We start from the raw sequence: 20,970 nt of genomic DNA, 5'->3' as shown, positions 1-20,970 counted from the left end.
TGGAGCCGCGGGCGGAGGCTGAGGAACCTCGGGCGTAGCTGCAGCTGGCGGCGAAGGCAGAGGGACCTCGGGCGTAGCTGTAGCGGGAGGTGGTGGAGGCAGAGGCAGAGCCTCGGGCATTGCGGCTACAGCAGGCGGAGACTGAGGGGCCTCGGGCGGAGGCGGAGGCAGCTTCTCGGGCGGAGGCGGAGGCAGAGGGGCCTCGGCCGGAGGCGGAGGCAGAGGGGCCTTGGGCGGAGCGGCTTCAGCAGGCGGAGGCAGAGGGGCCTCGGGCAGAGTGCCTGCAGACGGAGGTGGAGGCAGCTCCTCAGGCGGAGGCAGAGGGGCCTCGGGCGAAGCGGCTGCAGCAGGCGGAGGCAGGTCAAGCGCAGGCGGGACAGGCAGGTCAGGCGCTGTAGGGACGGGCGCTGCCCCTTTTTTCGCCATCCGTGCCACCCGAAAGTGGTACCGCTCGAGGGGCGGCGGTAGCTCCGCGGCGACTAGACAGGCTTGGGGTACCTGCGCGTGGGGCGCGGTTGCATGCTGTCACGTTGAGGGAGACATTTTACTTGCAACTTCACTTGGTGGTTGATGGGTGCTCACAAGGTGACACTCCTCTGGTGATGGGTGACTTCAGTGCAACCACTGGCACTGACAGGGCTGGCTATTAGTCCCCAGGTCTGGAGACTGGGCTGAGCATGGCTCCATGTTCCTTCACTTTGTGAAAAGTCTGGGGCTTTGGATCACTGAGTCCTGGTTCCCACACCCTAAGCCGGATTGTTAGACTGGGTACTCTGATACTGGTGGTGCGGCAAAGGAGATCAATCGCATCCATGTGGGCAGACACTGGGGGCTCCTGCAGAATTGCAGGGTTTATAGAAGTCCCCAGTTTTTGAATTCTGACCCCAGACTTCTTGTTGCTACTCTGAAGATTCAACTTAGATCCAGTAGGCCATCACCTACTATGAGAATAAGGTTGGACCTGGCCAGACTCCAAGATCAAGGTGTTTCTGAAGAGTTTGTATGCAGTTTCTGTAAGGAACTTGCAGACTTGGGTGCAAATGCCAACTCTAATGTGATGTGGGAGACTTTCCATGATAAGGTCCTGAAGGTTGCTGAGGCTTGTGTTGGTGTTGCCGGAGTTCCCAGAAGGAAGTGTTTCATCTCACAGGGCACCCTGGATATTATTGAGAGAAGTTGCAGTGCACCACTTGGTGGAAACTCCAGTCTGTACCAAGAACTGAGGACGATGGCTGTGAGGGGTCTGAGGGCAGATAAGGAGGCATTTGTTAGACAAATCTATGAGTAGGTGTCACCACATCTGTGGTCTAGTGTCCCATGTCCTGCTTGCAGAGGAATCAAAGAATTACGCACATCTGAATCTGTTCCTCGGAGACTTGCAGTCAAGGCAGGTGATGGAACAGTCCTTACGGATGACTCTGCAGTTGTGACCTGCTGAACCAGATACTTAGAATAGAAGTTATTTAAAGGTGATCCTTATTATGCTAATAAAATGCATAAGAGCAGATTTAGTTAACAAATGAATCCAAAATGAAAAGCAGAATAATAATAACAATTTTGTAAATGATTAAAATTAATGAAGGTGATTAATAAGTTTAGCCCACTGAAGACTATGGAAGTATACATTTCATTTATACATGAAATATGGAGATCCCAAACCGCATTTGCAGTCTTTTTAGACATTTCCCTTCACAGTGTTCCTTATATTAATTAATGAATTTTGCATGATTTGCTTGTTTGTTTATTTTTATTTTTTACAGATCCCGGCTCCACGTGCATGGTTCTGTTCTCAGCCTATCTCAAAGAACCCTACCCTCCAGCAGATTTAGAAGGACATGTGGTGGTGACCTACAGTACACCCACTGGTAGGGTGCAGACATATTGCTATTTTGGTCAAATAAGCATGGAAAGATATTTATTATAGTTTACTATATTTATTATAGTTTTCTGAATCTATGTGTTGCTTCTTCCACTGTTCATTTTCCTTTCTAAATTCACGGTTTAAGGCACTTTCTGTGGCACACAACTATTGCTTTCTCTTTTTATGCATAATCTTAACTGATATTTGTTCCATTGGTTCTGAAATGAAAGTGCCAATGCAGAAATATTTTTAAGTAGTACTAGGGTATTTTGGAAAGGCCATGTACTAGAGGATATGTGTCTCCATTTACACAGTAAACAACACTGGGGAGTAAAACCAATAAAAATCATAGCAAGTTGCTCTAGGCAAGAACTTAATGTGTGGATTCATTTAAACATTTGTGTGGTTCATTTGAAACCAATTTTATTTTGAGAGTATGTTAATTTATAAGACTCAATGATAAGTATTCAGTACTTAGTTTATGTTGTTAATTACACTGCCTGGCCAGAAAAAGTTGCACACTTTAATATTTCGTTGGATCTCATTTAGCTTTGATTATGGTACACATTCGTCATTGCTTTGTTTCTACACGCTTATGCAGGATCTCAACATTTTTTTTTATCTGGATTTGCATTAATTTCTTGTTGAGATCTTGTATCAATGATAGGTGAGTTGAACTACTCCACAGTCTTCTTCAGCACATCTCAGTGATTTCGATGGGGTTCAGGTCAAGACTCTATGGTGGCCAATTCGTGTGTAAAAATTATTCCTCATGCTCCCTGAACCACTCTTTGACAACTGGAGCCAGATGAATCTTGGCATTATCATTCTGGAATAAGCCCATGCCGGTAGGAAAGTAAAAATCCATTGATGGGATAACCTGGCCATTCAGGAGATTCATTTGCTCAGCTGACTTCACTTTATTGCTGAATAACGTTGCTGAGCTGTAATAATGGTTCAGTGGTCCAGTCTCTTAAGTACTTGCTGATTTTAATTCAAATGGTGACAATTTTTTTGGCCGGATAGTGTATGTGGACAGCTTTCCAGATCAGAGGATTTACAGTCAGGTCCATAAATATTGGGACATCGACACAATTCTAATCTTTTTGGCTCTATACACCACCTCAATGGATTTGAAATGAAACTAACAAGATGTGCTTTAACTGCAGACTTTCAGCTTTAATTTGAGGGTATTTACATACAAATTAGGTGAACGGTGTAGGAATTACAGCGGTTTGTATATCTGCCACCCACATAAAAGAATATATATTAATGTATGATAAGCTGATTGTCATTTTTTTATGGCAAATCTTTCTTTACCATTTGACAGTCTTTTTACATTATCATTTAATAATTTTGTTTGGGTTGTGGTAAGATCCTTATACTTAACAGTTATGTTTTCATTGCACTGCTTCCTGGAAAAAGAGCTGAATCCTGGAGGTAAGTGCAGCAGTGGAGGCAGAAATCGAAAATGTTTTAAATAGAAGCACTCGTGCTCACCGGAAATATGATAGCTGCAAGGCTGCTATGAGGTGCTGTGTGCAGGTTTGACAGGGGCTTTGGCATGCTTCAGTCAGGGAAGCTGGCCACTGCCACCAGCTAACACAGGGGGGTGTTGCATTTATATGATATGATGACCGGGGACAGGTGGTATAAAGTAGATCATATCAACGCACCAGCTGAAGCTTTCTGTGTCCTTTCTTTGCCCAAGCTAGATGGTTCTTTAGGTGGTTTATGTGCTTGAGCTTAGGTAATATTTTTATTAATAGCTGCTTTGTATAATGCAGTACTTGAGATAAATGAACACTGTACATAGTGTAGGTTGTCTCACGCCTTCATAGTTGGGAGTTTGAATCTGGCCTGCATTCTCTGTTTGCATTTTCTTCCAGCATCATGCAGGTGTCCTTCCGCAGTACAAACTCATACAGCTGGGTTAATTTGTGTCTATTAATTGTTGTGATGTATGTTATTGTGTGAGTGCGTGCCATGCAATGAGCAGTCATCCCATTTACCTTAAGCTGCTTGGGATCACAGTGAGGCCCTGGGACCCTAACTCAGATAACTGGTTGAACAACACAAGGAAGCTTAGCTATGGCTGCAAAAAACAAAACATGTCAGCCAAGGTTGCGTAATCTATTTTAACGGGTTTTGTTGATATATTCAGGAGACAACAATTATGTTTTAGTTCTGTAGTTAGCTTAGCAGCTTTAATGACAGAAATGGGTATATTGCTGGTCTAGAATTAAAATGTGTGTTTAAACCAGGAATCAGGGAACTATACGTATCTCATTTAGAGTATCAGCTGCACTGTGCATAAGCTCTACAAGGTTGGTATTATGATGGATGGATGAAGCAATATCCTTTAAGGGTTTTAGGGATATGAAACTACATTAAAGTAAAATACTTTAAATTGTCCTGCTTTCATTAAAATAACACATTGATATTGCTGGTCACCATTTCTTGCACAAAGGATGAAAGCCACTGCCGGGTTATTGTTAAGCTGTAACTTTCTATTGGTGTTTCAGTACACAGGTATATGTCTGCCTATTTGCTGAAATGCAGATTTTGTCCTTAATCTGCCATCTCGAATATGCCCATCTTGATTAAAGTATTCATTTGCTTTGTATGACTAATATGCAATTCTGGTGATCAATATGATGATTCTTTCTTTGTTTCAGGAGTGGTTCGTGTGGTCCAGTGTATATTTACCCTTCCATTTCGACTTGTTAGCTGGCCGTCAACTCCATCCAATCACGCCAAACACAAAATCATCATTGACACCAACAAATCTCCAGTCAATCTTACAGAACTCTACCCAGGTATATCTGAATTTATGTTGATGTTCTTAAGAATTTATATATATATATATATATATATATATATATATATATATATATATATATATATATATATATAGCCACCACTGTGTCGAAAGTGATGCACAAGTCAGATAGTCCTTTATATGGATTCAGCTTGCAACTAGCTATGTTAGTAGAGCTAAATTGAGCTTCCAGTAAATGCCCAGGAACCAATGTAAGTAGGACTATTCAATCAAAAGACAAAGTGCAACACTAGAGCTAAGAGCATTAAGGGAATATAAGAAACTAGCAAGGGAGCATAGAGTGGTGTGGGCTAGTAGAGGTCTTCCCTGAATAGATGGGTCTTGAGGTGTTTTCTGAAAGTTCAGAGGAAAATCTAATGACTGGGTGTGGTTTGGTAGTCCATTCCACCATCAGGGAACCTCACATGAGAAGCATTTAGAGTGAGACTTCTCTTATAGTGGAGTTATCTTCAGGAAGTGTTGCTTTGCTGACTGAAGAGCGTCAGATGGGATATAGGTCTTGAGGAGCACTTGGATGGATATGGGTGCCATCCCATTAATGGCACTTAAATTAATGAACCTGAATTGATACCAAAGAAGAAGAGTGACAGGGAGGGGGGTAACATGAGCGCAATTTGGCTAATTGAATAACCCAGACAAGTACCAAGATCGGAATGGCGCGTCACCTCACTTTTAAAAGGCAGTGGTGCTTAATCTAGAGTGGATTACTATTATAATGGCACATTTACCTGGTAAACAAGACTGCTTTTCCCCCAAGGAAACGGTCGAGCTTGTGCATGAGGTGAAAAGGCACAAGCTTGTAAGTCATGGGAGCACCACGGTTGCAACTAAAACGTTTTGAGGTGAAGCAGGTGTGCGATGAGCTAGCAGCAAGTGTGTGTCCTCATTTTCTCGCATCACTACAGATCATCCATGCTCTGCCGAAAGTAGTGTAATGATGTCAGAAGATGAGGAAAATGAGAACAGCGACTGCGAAGGTGGACTTAATTATGCTTGTGTGTTTTTTAAATTTAAATTTTGGATCTGCAGTTCGCAAAATATAAATAAAAGTGCAATCTTTGTTCAAACAAGACACAACCTACAGTTTTTAAGGTGTTTTAAAATGTTCAAATAAAAGGCAATAGGGCTGTTATTTTTCTACATCTCACAATTTAGATTCCTTACCCGTGCTGTTGCCGGCATGTTGGCATCGATACATGCGGTTCAGCATCATGCCTTCTAAAGTCCTCTAATGTTTCCTCATTTATGCCCAACAGACATCCATCACGCATGCCAATGTTAAATAGCATTGTATTGTATGTCATTTTGTTGCCTTAAAATAGCAACACGCCAATAATGCGCCTGGCTATGCATTAAAAAAACACCACTCCTACCAGTGGAAAGCAGGTGCAAAATCTTTGAAAATATGCATACGTGGTGTGCCAGTGGAAAATAGGACCTAAAGAGTTTTAATTATGAATGATAGCTGATAAACTAGTCCGTAGATTTCATTTTGTGAAGGGTTCCACATCTGTGTTCCACAAACATGCTTAAATGCAGTATGAAATGTGTCCATCGTGAGTGAAGCAAATTATTTCCACTGATAACATCTTGAGTATCTGGCAGGACAGTGGTACAGTGGGTAGCACACTGGCCTAACATGACCAGCACTTTGTGCTTCCTTTCCTCTTTGTGTATATGTGTGGAATCTGCATGTTCTGCCCATGTTTATGAGGACACTCCAGGTTTCTGTTTTCAGTCTTCCAGTCTTTAGTTGCAAGTGCCTGTGTTACTTGTGCCATTTTAATTATGACCAATATTCACCTCTTATTTCTCTTCTCTCACATTTTAATATGAATTCCTTCCTGAGGAAGATTTCCTGATGACATCCGAGGATAAGGAGTGCAATGCTGTCGCGTTCCAACTCATTGCTGGATCTGTAGTCACTGTACAGGTTTCCAAGACATCTCGTGAGTACATACCACACACACACACACACACACACACACACACACACACACACACACACATGCACCCACACACACGTACACAGTCATGTAATCATATATTTTTGGGGATCACTCATTCATTGCTATGGGAAAAATGCCAATGCTAACTATGACAACCTTAACCCCTCCACAGCCCTAACCATAACCATAAGTTTTTTCATTGCAATAATGGATTTTTTATAAAACTGAGTTTCCCCTTGTGGGGACTGGAAAAAATATCCCCAAAAGGTGAAAAGTAACAGGTTTTTATGACTTTTTGGAGAGTGCTGTCAGTAAAATTTGCCAGTTGGCAGAAGGGGGTATCATGCCGGTGGATCAATTGAAGAAGAGAATATCATCAACACTAGTCTCCCAGATCCATTGGTCATCATACATGCCCATGTCATAACAATGCCTCCACCATGTTTCACAGATGATGTGGTACACTCTGTTCTTTCCATTTTTCATACTTGCTTTTCATCTCTCCAAAGAATATTGCTTCTGAACGGAGCAGAGTTTTTTTAATGTTTTTTGGAAATGTCTAATTGGGCATTTGATTCTTGGGGTTTACCAGTGGTTTGCATTTCTGTATTTACATTCATGGAGTCTTCTCTTTCTTGTAAACTGTGACAATGATACACCTACTTCCTGAAGAGTGTTCTTGACTTTGGTAGATATTGTGAAGGGATTTTTTTTCACCAGGGAAAGAATTCTGTGATCATCCTAGGGATATGTGTGCATGCCATCCATCCATCCATCCACCCACCCACCCATCCATCCATTATCTGTCACTTATCTGGGGTCTGGTCCTGGAGTGAGCAGGCTAAGCAGGGTTGGCCAGACCTCTCTCCGCCTCCAGCTCCTCTCGGGAATACCAAGGAGTTCCGGCCAGCCTAGAGATACGATCACTCCAGCATGTCCTGGGTCTGCCCCGGGGCCTCCTCCTTTTTGGACATCTTAAAAACACCTCCCTAAGAAGACACCCAGGAAGCATCCTAGATAGATGCCCAAAGCATCTTAACTGGTTTCTTTTGATGCGGACGAGCAGCAGCTCTGCTTTGAACTCTTCCTACATATCTGAGCCCTTCACCCTGAGAAGTAAACTCATTTCTACCACTTATATCCATAATCTCATTCTTTTTGGTCACTAACCAAAGTTCATGACCGTAGGTGAGGGTAGGAATGTAGATTGACCGGAAATTGATAGTTTTGCCTTCTGGCTTAGCTCTCTCCTTATCACGACTATGTATGATCCTGTTGATCTCCAGCTACCTTCTTCCTTCCCTTGTGAACAAGACTCTGAGATAAACTCTTCCGTTTGAGGTATAACTGATGCCTCATCAGGAGAGCGAAAATGCAGAGATGTGATCCTGAGGCCCCTGAACCTACACATGCCAGATTTGATATATATATATTTTTTTGTGTGTGTGCGTACATTTGTTTCTTTTCATGCATAGATATTTCATTCACAAAATATTTTTTTCAGAGTTTAATAAATGAGACCTTAAATGTTTTACCTGTTTAATCGTTAATGAAATGATGATGGAACAGCCCCCACCTGGCCATAAAACAGCTTGTCAGTCAATTGTCAAATTACCTTTGAGCCCCTGAAAATTGCATGACTGTCCAAACACTTATGAACCCGTTTTTGACCTACTTTCTGGCAGAAAAGTTAAAACCCTGGTAGATAAGTTCAAACCCTCAATGCTACCAATTTCTGGAATACAATGATGACCATATACAAATTATTCCATCCATTTTATGTCTGTAATGTTAGTCCTGCTACAGTGTGACTAATGAGTTCCTAAAAATCGCACATTCACTAAATATCGTGTACTAAAATACACAAATCCAATGGGAAAGATGATGTTAGGGAATGCAACTCCAAAACTTAGCAACTAGTAAGCCACAGCTACCATGCGGCAGGGCATGCACACTGCACAATCACAGATTGCAATATGCAGAGGGTCACTGAGGGCAACATGGACACACACAATCTACGAAAAGGGAAATGCAAGTGTTTTAAAAAAGTTTACTTTGTGTTTTTACATAATTTGTCAAATATTTATATAGATTTTTAGAATCTGAACCTGACGTGTGCAGTGCGTGGATGGACAAAAAAGTTTGATTCTTTTAGATGTGAAAACCCATTCAAGTGATTCATTGAGAAGAACCGATTCAAAAGAATGATTTTTTTCACAACTCTGATATCACTATTGTCCACTTGGATAGCTGTTTTTGCATGCAGGTAGTGTTTCTTACTAAGACCATGCTGCGTTGTACTTTGTGCAGTGCATTCCCCTTTGACTGAAAATCGTGGAAGTACAAATGAGATTGTGTGCTATATTGGACTTGGGAACTAATATATCAGTTGAGTTACAGCAGATTTTTGGTGTGATATCACACGCTGCAGCAAGAGTGACTTTTTTAAAAGGCTGTTCTGCTTTTGCTGTTTGACAAACTAGCACTTTTTTTTATCTCTGATTGAAATTCTTTTTTTTTCTTTCTCCTTCTCATGCTCTTCCTACCTGTTTAAGAGCGCTATAGGATCCAGAGTGACGTCTTTGAAGATATGTGGCTGGTGACCAAGGAACTCATTCAGCGCATTAACAACTATTTCACTAAACAAGGAGTTAAAGATTTCCAGAAGAGCTTTGCGGGACCTGTCCCTCTGACAGAGTACTTTCAAATTGTGGACCATCACTTTGAGGTGAGAACTTGTTTCTTTATCAAGTGTGTGTGTGTGTGTGTGTGTGTGTGGGGGGGGGGGGCTAGGTTTATTTTATATCGCGGGGTCCAAATGTCCACCAGAAAATTACATTTTGAGCCACTGCCTAGTGCTAGATTTGACACTTGATTCCAAAATGTCATAGTTTTGACACTTGATCCCGTTAAGATAATTCAAAATGTTTTTTATGGATTCTTTTCAAACTTTGCAGACACTGCAGCAATAAACATGAGAAGTAATGAATAAAAGTATTTTAAACTTGGATCTTTCACTTTGAGTATACAATTTTTTTTCCCACAGAACAACAAGGAATACGGACACTCCTCACTAAACGACCGAGTTCCATTCCTACAACTATGTCGTTAAGTGAATTAGACGATTAGCACTGAGCTGACTTTTACCAATATTTCAAGCATACTATACTGGTAGTGAATTTGTGTCAACCATCTTAAGATATTCTTTTAATATCACCTGTGCACCATTTATAACATACTTAGATTTTAAGATCTGTGCCTGATCTTTCCGGTGCCACCACTGACTAGACTGGACTAGACTAGGGAATGATTACATTCTCCCATGATAAATGTTCCACACAATACATTTTGCAACTGGCTACTGCACTGCTACAGAAAAAAATTGCAGAATGGGGAGACTAGCAACCAAAAATTAATATACATTTTATTACAGAATATTCATAAAATGATCTTGTGCCCTACAGTTTTAGAAGCACTGACTTGTACAATATTCCTGGCAAGCCTGCAAAAAAGATCCATGGAATAAATTTAGATGGTAGATTCATGGCTCCATTTTTGCTGCTTTATATCTTGTAGTTCCAATTTTTTGCTCCCCTCTGTCATTTCAGTTACAGTTTTGGATCTGATCAAGTGTGCATTTTTATTAGAGATAGCACGATCCGATTATCGATAATGGACCAATAAAAGCAAAAACTCAACTAATAGCTCAGAGCTGTTAAAATCTTATCTAGCTCTGATTTAAAGGAGCCCATGGTTTTAGCTTGCACTACACTAGCAAAAAGACTATTCCATACTCTAACCTCATCCTGTGTAAAGAAGTGTTTTTTCAGTTTCAGTTTAAAATATTCTCCCGCTACTTTCCACCTAAAAACCTTTGCAGCTGGGAAAGCTTTCGAAGTTCATGGAATGTATGTGGAAATTTTTGCCCATTCATCCAGAAGAGCATTTGTGAGGTTAGGCACAGGTGTTGGGTGTGAATCCTGGCTCGTAATCTCCATCTAGTTCATCCCAAAGGTGTTTGAAGGGGTTGAGGTCAGGGGTCTGTGTGGGACAGTCAGGTTCTTCCACATCAAACTCATCCAACCATGCATTTATGGACCTTGCTTTGTGCACTGGTGCACAGTCATGCTGTTTTGGGCCTTCCCAAAACTGTTCGCATAAATTTGGAAGCATAGAATTGTCCAAGATGTCATGGTATGTTGAAGAATTCCTTGTATTTACAGGCCCATTTACAATCATATTATTTGGCCCTAGATTGAAACAAGTTTTTTTCCATTTTTTGGTGGGCACATTAATATGCTGATGAGCTCTGCTCTGGCTGGTTTACGGTCAGGCAGTGAGATGGCTCACACAGAACCAATATCTCCACAGTCATACGGTGCATAACAACATTTCTGTGAATGACGGACTGTAGTTCTATAACATTATAATGGAGCTGAAAAATTCCTATTGCTGGACTTCTGGTCGGCAGCCACATGGAGTAGAAGTGTCATACAGTACAGTATAGGGTCTCCCGCTTACGATTAATTTTTTTCTACTACTTTCTCTCTTTATTTCGCAACCAAACTTCTAAACATCTTCAATTTTTTCTTTTGTTAATGTCTTCTAAGAGTGACAAAATGGTTTCAAAGAGTGGGAAATTGGGGAAAAAAGGCGAGTCAGTGACTAGCTTAATAATGGAGGCAATCTTCGCATTTAAACATTCTTTTAGCCTAATTGGAAAATAAACTTGCCCAAGTCCAATCTGCAGTGGAAGACCACGGCCAACGACTAGGATCTCTCAAGCTTGCTTCGAATGATCTCAGCCAGCATGTTAGAGATCTAGAGAATGTCTGTTCTAGCCTCAGTGGGAACAACTCCAAGCTAATGGCCAAAGTCACCAATTTAGGTGGACGGAGCAAATAGCGAGATTTGCACATTCTGTTCTTAGAGGAATCTTTTGAAGGTTTGTGTCCTACAGAATTCTTTTATAGACCTCCCCATTGTCCCCGACCTCCCTGCTACATTGTAACTATTACGAATGTCTATTTGGCAATTGCAGCTGACTGATTATTATTACTTTTAATTTTTTTCGCCTCCACTGTACAATATATAAAGCCAGAGGGGTTTCGGTTCTCATAAATCAAAATGTCTCCTTTGAGCAACCCAATGTAATATCAGATACTAACAGTCGGTATGTGTTGACCTTTCCTGATGTTCCTTAATTGAAAAGACACTGGTGTTTTAGTTCGACCCTTTTGTCAGATAATAACTTTGTGAAATTCACTGAGTAGAAAAAAAACTTTTTTTCTGTGCAAACACCACCCCTGAAACCTGTAGTCTGACTGTTTGGGATGCTTTGAAAACAGCTTAGGGGACAAATTATTTATTTTAATATTGTGCATATGAAGAAAAATACCCACAGGGAGTGACTAGAATTAGCCAATCAAGTTAAAGAAAGAAAGATCAGCTTTATGCTGAGGCCAAAAGCCTAGAACCCCAAACTAAATTCAGCCTCCTCTCGGCACATTCAATTGAATGCCAGCTTTTGAAGAGCAACAGTTGGTTTTATATCCATCCATCCATCCATCCATCCATCCATCCATCCATCCATCCATCCATCCATCCATCCATCCATTTTTTAATCTTATCCTTCTGGGTTGTGGGGGGTCCAGAGCCTAACCCAGAAGCTGTGGGATTTATATCCCTTGTGACAAATCAGCACATCTCAATAATTAGAATGGGTGATGCAAAGTTACTTCGGATAAGTCTAAAATTAATGACAGATTCAGGAACTTCTACGCCGGACATCATACTACTGAATTTCCAACTATAGTACTTCGATGGAGAACTTTTAAAACCATTTAGATCTTCATATGCTCTCTCCTGATAATAAAAGGGGATGGCCCCTTTCTGTTCCATCATGACTGCGCACCAGTGCACAAAGCAAGGTCCATAAGGACATGGATGAGTGAGTCTGGTATGGAAGAACATGACTGGTCTGCACAGAGCTCTCACCTCAACCTGATAGAACACACTTGGGATGAAATAGAGCGGAGACTGCAAGCCAGGGCTTCTCATCCAACATCAGTGCCTGACCTCACAAATGCTCTCCTAGAAGAATGGTCAAAAATTCCCATAAACACACCCCTAAACCTTGTAAAGAGTTCCCAGAAGAGTTGAAGCTGTTACAGTATACAGTAGCTGCAAAGGGTGGGCCAACTCCATATTAAAGTGTATATATATTAAGAATGGGATGTCATTAAAGTTTATGTGTGTATAAAGGCAGGTATCCCAATACTTTTGGAAATATATTGTATGTCGGCTAGTTAACACTTTGTACTCCTCCTCCAGTCAGGCTCCTGAGTGTGTCCCTTGCCTGGATGCGGAGAATGCATTCGACCAAGTGGAGTGTATTTACATATTTACAACCTTAAAAAAACTTCACTTTGGACCAAGCTTTATCACATGCATAAAATTGGTGTACTAGTGCCTCATGATTCAGTTCTTGCTAACTCTCAACAGTCACAACCCTACAATCTCCAATCAGGAACTCATCTAAAAGATCCATTATAGTCCAGTACTTTTTGACCAGGCCATAGAGCCAAATGCCGTCACACTCTGCAGTCGAGAGGATATCTCAGAGATCTGGAAGATGGGGGTTGATCATCTGTTTCATTCTATGCCAACCTTTATAATTAAATCATTTTTTTTTATTTTTTAGATTCAGATATATTGTCCTATACTGTATATGGAGGGGCAAACATCCTCATCTTCACAAATCTAAAAGTGATGCCTAACTTCTGCTATTACTACTAGGCCGCTAATATACTGTGTCTTGCATTTTGGTTCTATTTCCAAAACCAGGATACATGTCCGTTGTGGATGTCAATGGAGTTTAATTCTGCTAAAAATATTTCAATTCCATCACTGCTTGGATCCTCAATCCCTCTCCCCCCTAACTAATTAATCGACAGTCTGGTTGTTTGGCACACTGTGAGGGTGTGGGCTCAGACAGCATTCTTTGGTTTGTAAGATTTCTCTCTTTTAAGTCTAATTTTATCCAAATGTCTTTTTCAACCATCTTTACTTGATCCTGTATTTCAAGAATGGCACAGAAGAGGCATTTTGTGCTTTAAAGATATTTTCATTGATAACATCTTTGCATCATTTCCCAAATACACATTTATGAAGATACTTTCAGACCAGACATTTTCTCCAGTCTCAGATACCAAATTTCCTTAGGTCACTGGATGCGAATACAACTCAAACATTTCTTAGTTTACACCCAAAACGTTCTTCTACATATGTGAGATTTATATTTGGAAGTCAGAAGAACAGTGTTTGAGATTTATGGTGTGTCATTGCATGTACCGAACAGTCTTTATTCAGTTATACCAAGGTAAAGTCAGATTTTCATTCTATGGCATATTTAAGAAATGAGCATTATGACACAGACAAAGAAATGCTGTTAACTACCTGTTTGGTGGGGAGCTATTCAGCAAATTGCCATGTCAGTAGAATGTGCAAAAATAAATAGATTTTGTTCAGTTATACACTCTATGGACAATAGTATTGGGTTACACTTCTCAGTCATTGAATTGTGTTTCATTCAGCCCCATTGCCACGGGTATATAAAATCAAGCAACTGGCAATGCAGTCAGGTTTACCTACATATTTTATAGAAGTCCTTCAGAAGAGTTCAGTGAATTCAAGCATGGTGCTGTTACAGGCTGCCACCTATGCACTAATCAGTATGTGAAATTCTAACTGCTAGATATTCCGCAGTCAACTTTAAGTGGTATTATTATAAAGTGGAAGTGTTTAGGAACAACGGACACTCAGCCACGAAGTGCCAGACCAGGTGAAGTAACAGTGCGGGGCCGCTGAGGTGCATAGTGCGTGACAGTCGTCAGTGTCCTACAGACTGCAATAACTACAAGTTCCAAATGACCTCTGGCTTTAACCCCAGCATAAAAAATGTGCACCAGGAGCTTCATGGAATGAGCTTACATGGTCTAGCAGCTGCATACAAATCTCACATCACCTAGCGCAATGCCAAACGTCGGATGGAGCAGTGTGAAGCACGTTGGCACTGACAGCCTGATGGACGAGTCTGCATTTGGCAGATGCCACGAGAACATCACCTGCCTGACTGCATTGTGCCAACTGTAAAGTTTGCTCTCATGCTCTCATTTCCTAAAGCCCTAAATCTAGTTGTGGGGTTCGGGGGGAATGAGGATTAGATGTGGGGCAGGGATGACTGGAATGTCTGGTGAATATGTCCCCATTGTCCTGACAGCATCTTTTCTAGTTCACTAAATTGTGTTTCATTCAATATCAAGATAGCGCAGAAGTGGCAGCTGTTCCTGACTGACTATAGCTACTATTTTGGAAACAAAATCTCTGCTCTTCTAAAGTTAACTTTGCATGGGTTACCATACTCCTTCCAGAAACAGTCACACATTCTTCGTGCTGAGTTGTCCTGAGTTCTTACTAAGGATAGAATGTGATTTGTTTAAATGAGCAGGAAGTTGACAATATGCCCAATGTGATCTACTTTGTATAATATAGATTGCCTTACAGTATGCATTTCTTGTAGACTGTTCAGTATATGTCAGTTTCCTGTGCCAGACTCTGTTGTATTTGTGTATTTCACGATAAGTGCTTTGTGTGCCATTTGGCAGTGTTATACTCATGCTTTATTTGTTCCAATTTTTTGTTTTTAATTGCCCAGTGCTGTATGTACCTTAACAACTTTGCTAGCTATAATCTGAGGTTGCAGTAACATTGTATTGAATACTGTATTGCTTGCATTGCAGCTGCGTGTAAATGCAGGGAAGTATCATGACTTGTTGTCGGAGAGGGCAGTGCAGTTTCGCGCCATCCAGCGGCGACTACTGACTCGCTTTAAAGACAAGACTCCAGCTCCACTGCAGAATTTGGATACCTTGATGGAGGGAACCTACCGACAAGTAAGGGTTTACTACTGTACATATGGGCATGTAGCCACAGGGGCACAGTTCAGGGAAAGGCTTCACACAATAACAAAGTACCAAACTACATCAAAGGTGGGATTCTGTCTCTTTGCCTATCTTCTAATATCTCATAGCTATGCATTTTTACAAGTCTTGACACAATGGTATACATAATGAATTCTTACAAAATAGTTTGGTGTTTAGTTGTTACAGGAAGTACTGTGTAAGGTAACATCAGTTACTTGCTACAGAATTAATATGTTTATCTGTTAATAACTTTGATCATATGAGCCGTAAGTCACATAGGTTGTCAGTTGGATGGTCTGCAGCTCTATTAAATTCAGATTCAGAATTAATATCTAAAATGTTAGCTCTTAGGCTACAGGTCTTACCAATCAAACTTTGAGGACCATACTGACTTTATATTAAGGAAAGGTGCTCTTGGTAAAACACAAGTAAGCTATCACTGAAGATTTTCACTGTAAATCTAATTACTTTGCTTATTTCTCTGAAATTGAGAATTGAGAAGAAGTATGGGGAAACTGTCAGGCGAATCACAAGGGGGAAGCAGAGCTTTTCTCATGCTGCTTATGGCAGGGATGGACTGCTGTTGACCTCAACTGGGGATATTGATGGATGGTGGAAGGAGCACTTCAAGGACCTCTTGAATCTATTAACATGCCTTCATTGAAGGAGGACTTGGAGGAGGATGCACTCATCACTAGATTACTGAGGTAGTTAAAAAAAAAAACTCCTCAGTGATAAGGCTCTGGGGGTGGATGGCATTCACCCTGAATTCCTGTAAACTCTTGATGTTGTTGGATTGTCTTGGCTGACGTGCCTCTTTCACAATTTCAGGGAGATCAGGGACAGTGCTTTTGGATTGGCAGATGAGGGTGGTGGTCCCAAACTTTAAGAAATTGGATTACAGATTGTGTTCCAACATCAGAGGCATCACACTCCTCAGCCACTTTGGAAAGGCCTGTGCTAGGGTACTAAAGAGGAGGAAACATCTGTTTGTTCAACCTCAGATTCAGGAGGAACAATGTGGCTTTCATCGTGATCATGGAACACTGGACCAGCTCTTTACCCTCACATGGATATTGGAGGGTTCAAGGGTGTTTGCCCTCCAAGTCTACATGTGTTTTTGTGGACTTGGAAAAGGCGTATGACCGTGTCCCTTGGGGGGTCCTGTGAAGGGTGTTTCAGGAGTATGGGGTGCCAGAGCTTTATGTTACAGGCCATTAGGTCCCTGTGTAAATGGAGCATGAGCTTGGTTTTCATTGCTGGCAGAAATTCAGACTCTTTTGCAGTGGGTGTTGGGCTGCATTTTGTCACCGATTCCGTTCATAATTTTTATAGACAGAATTTCTAGGTGCAGTAAAGGGGTGGAGGTTGTCCAGGTCGGTGACCTCAGGATCGCATCATTGCTGTTTGCGATTGAGGAACGATTGAAGTGGTAGATCACTGGATAAGTAGATCTAGGCAGTGTCAGCAGTTATGCGGGCATTGTACTGGTCTGCTATGGTGCAGAGAGAGCTGAGTCAAAAATCAAAGCTTTTGATTTACTATGTTCCTACTCACACCTGTAGTGAAGAATTTTGGGTAGTGACTCAAAAATGAGACCAAACAGCGTGTCAGAGCTCAGCCTTAAACATAGACTTTGGAGCTCCAAGTACAGCCACTGTTGCCCCTCCACATTGAAAGGAGCCTGCTGAGATGTTTCAGGCATAGAGTTGGATGCCTTCCTGGAGAGGTACTTCAGGGAAGTCCAACTGGGAGGAGACTCTAGGGCAGACCCAGGACACACTAGAGAGATGTTATCTCTTGGCTGGTCAGGGAATGCCTTGGTATCCCCCTGGAGGAGCTGGAGTAGGCTGTTGAGGAGGGGGAGGTCTTGGCATGTCTGCTTAGACTGCTGCCCCCGTGACCTGGAAGAGGATGAGCAGCGGAAAATGGATGGATGGATAGAAATACTTCTTTAAAACAAAACAAAACCTCACTGAAAAGTAAAATTAGACTGGATTTTATATGAAAAGTAAAAATAATATAAAAGTAAAAACTAAATTTAAAATATAAACTATAATAACACTGAGGTGTTGTCATTTTGAGCGCCTCACCTGCTTTCTCTGAGAAGGCTGGGTACTCCAAACTCCAAATATCAGTCAGAGTTTTTGTATGTCTGCAGCTCGCTGTCGCACAAAGACAACCCTATGGTACTCTTGGAAAACCTCTGCATTTCTGATCCCAATGACTACTTTTAGAGCCCACACTGTGCGTGAAGTTGACACCAACACTATCTAGCTGATACTCTTCCGTCTTTTATACTAGCTCAGGCTCCTTCCTCATCACAAATGCATAATTTGTGGCAGATCCTGCTGGAACACAGTCTGGGATTTCACTGTTTTTGACTTTCTGCATTCTGGCACCTATTTTCACTGATCTGGCAGCTTTCTGGGAATAAAATAAATAAAATAAGTATATATTTTAATTTACAGACCCGTTTTCAACCAGTCTCACATTCTTTATTGTATGAGATGTATTCTTAAAAATAATTTTTTTCAGCACCGTGTTTTGTACGCATCCCGGGACCTGCGCCCACCTCACTATCCCTCCACTCTCATATGCCTTTCACGTTCCCAGCACCTTCTGATTTACAAATTAAGTACTGCCATAGAGGTTATATTTATGTTCCCAAAACCAGTATCTGTTGCTAAGGTCTAATCTATCTGGCTCCTTCCCACTCATGCCTGCCGCCCAAATGGCACTTTACCTAACCCTCACCTTTCATTTTGCGGGGTGGTAAGCCCACAAGATGGCTCCATCCATTTCGATCTCGGCTGGGTAACTTGGGTGGCCCAGCCACTAGGCCTTCACCCGTGAACACCACCCTCTGGCTTTGTTCCAGGGGTGGGACCTGATAACCATATTCTGGGAACATTACACTTGTTTTGTTTGGTACATTTCATTGGGATTCTTTTTTGGATCGTAGTTTGTCAGGACTGTTTTCCAAGGGAGGCCCTACTGAGAGCGAAGTTCCAGCTCTGTGGATCATTAAAGCACATTCCTCTCCACTATACTAAGGTCATGATACAAATATTTCCTTATACGGTCATTTATTTATTTTTTTGTCATTTTAGTATCTTACTCAAATCATTTTAAAGACCTTTTTGACAGAAATCAGGATGAAAAGTTATTTTTTTCTGTCTTAACCAGTCAAACATCCATATTGCTTTTGTTTTTCCACAAATTAACTTTACTAAAGGATTTTTGAGATTAGAAAAACATGTGAAAATGAGCTATTCTTAAGGCAGTGGCCGGAAATGCCGTAGCCTTTCGATGGCTAACGAAGCCCCTGCTGACTTCACTGATGCAATATTACTGCAAAAACAGAGCTTTACAGTGCAACTCAAAGCCTGAAATCAAGTGCTATAGGTTATTTAATATATTATGTTGTATTCAATTTATCAATAAAAACAGATGCAAAGCTTTAAAGCTAATGAGAACTATTTCATTAACTGAAGAAGTTTCTTTTAAAAAAAATCCACTGTGCGCCAATTCAGGAAAACCCTGTTAGGAACCCAGGAACCCTGATTGTGTTGTCCCAATACCAAGCAGCTGTTTAGGAATTTAGGACATGAGGAAGTATTTTAACCAAGAGCAGAGTGAATTTTGTTAAGTTGTGTGCAGTATCCAGGTATTTTCATATGTGCTTTGAGATTTTGCGCATTGGTAGTTGTTGCTCTTATGCCACTAAAGCCTGAAGTGACTGACATGTTTTTCTGGCATTTTTTCCCCAAAATGAATAAGCTCTATATTATTCTTATTATTTGCGTGAGATCACCTGAATTTCATGGCTTATATAAATAAATTAAAGGTGACTGAGGCTGGTCCAGTGGGTTGCACTGTTGCCAAATGTCACCATTGTTATGGGGGGGGCTGTGGTTTGAATCCACACCCTGTCCTGTGTCTGAAGTTTGCTTGTTTTTCCCATGGCGCATGGGTATTTACCCAGAATCCAAAGTGATGTAAAGTGGCCACTTTAGTGTGCACCTGCACGCCTGTATGTGCCATGTTGAGATACTGAAGCCATCCCGTATTTATATATAAAATGTTGAAAGTGCTCGAAAAAAATGTATCTAGGCCATGGTGCCGATTGACAATGCAGAGTAGGTCCTTCCCCAAGCTATGGGTATCCAGATGAAAAGTCCATCACCACCAGGTAATCAAGGGCATGGAGGCCCTGGGAAACTGATACATCGAGGGGGGTCACTTGGGGGAACAGAGGGTGAAGTGTCTTCCTAGCAGAAAATAGCCGAGATCTACCCTCTTAATGGCAAGACAAGCCCATGGCCCGGACATTCATCCTTTTCTCTTCCCCATACCACCAAATGACATAGCATTGGTGCCTAGCGCCCCTTTCCTGCATTCTGGGCATAGCCAGTAAATGGGCAGCAAATGTAAAATCAGAACACAATTAGAGGACAAACATTATACACTAAATTTAAGCGCAGAACCCGTACTAACTTAGAAAGTGATCCACCACATATCATAGATGACACCGAGATTACCCAGTTCTGTTTTGTACTTATGGCTTGTTAAAATATCATAAACTTACAAGAATTATTGGATTTTTTTTCTTTTGCATGTTCAGAATATTACTTATAAATCATCATTTCTTGCCTAACTGATGCAATTGGTTATAATTTTGGACTGGAATGCCTGACTGTGGTCATCTAAACAGGAAGATAAGTAATTTTTTTTTTTTTTTAATTAGATGAAAAATTTCTCCCGTGACACATCTGAATCATTAGCACTTCAAGCTGGTACCTCTCTATATGCCAACCAGGAAATTGCACCTGCCTGATGTAGGACAGATGTTCAGAAACCTCAGTATCTGCTATTTTTTGTAATACACAGAATTGGTGAGATGTTCCCTTTGCTATTTGTATGGGTTCCACATTTAATTAATAAATATTTTCTTGCAATGAAACGTGTGCTTCCCAGGAGGAAAATTTTTTTTTGTTTTTTTTGGATGATGTGGTCTGGTTGTTGTCATTGCGCTGTACCCTGCAGCATGCACTGGGGTGGATTGCAGCTCAGTGTGAAGCAAGCGGGATGAGGATCAGCACCTCCAAGTTCGAGGCCATGGTTCTTGAACCGCAAAGGGTGGATTGCCCGCTCCGGGTGGGGGATGGGTTGCTGCCCCAAGTGAAGGAGTTTAAATTCCTTGAAGTCTTGCTCACGAGTGAGGGAAAAAGGGAGAGGGAGATTGACAGATGGATTGTTGTAGCGTTGGCAGTAATGGCAGACTTTGTATCATTCTTTCGTGATGAAGAGGGAGCTGAGCTCGAAGGCCAA

The 20,970-nt window shown here is 41.3% G+C and overlaps 1 protein-coding gene across 5 annotated transcripts in view; it reads left to right on the top strand.

Moving 5' to 3' along the window:
- bbs9 (Bardet-Biedl syndrome 9) overlaps window positions 1–20,970 on the top strand; it is a 106,982-nt gene that overhangs the window by 24,687 nt on the left and 61,325 nt on the right. For all 5 annotated transcript variants that reach the window (XM_049024805.1, XM_049024806.1, XM_049024804.1 and 2 more), the window contains exons 14-18: window positions 1,761–1,865; window positions 4,540–4,680; window positions 6,557–6,652; window positions 9,208–9,380; window positions 15,454–15,606. In XM_049024805.1, coding sequence (XP_048880762.1) covers window positions 1,761–1,865; window positions 4,540–4,680; window positions 6,557–6,652; window positions 9,208–9,380; window positions 15,454–15,606 — 668 coding nt within the window. The remainder of the gene's footprint in view (window positions 1–1,760; window positions 1,866–4,539; window positions 4,681–6,556; window positions 6,653–9,207; window positions 9,381–15,453; window positions 15,607–20,970) is intronic.

This window comes from Brienomyrus brachyistius, chromosome 9 (genome assembly GCF_023856365.1).
Source record: "Brienomyrus brachyistius isolate T26 chromosome 9, BBRACH_0.4, whole genome shotgun sequence".
Lineage (NCBI taxonomy): Eukaryota > Metazoa > Chordata > Actinopteri > Osteoglossiformes > Mormyridae > Brienomyrus > Brienomyrus brachyistius.
Note: the sequence above shows the minus strand (reverse complement) of the source record. Positions and strands in the feature narration are given on the sequence as shown.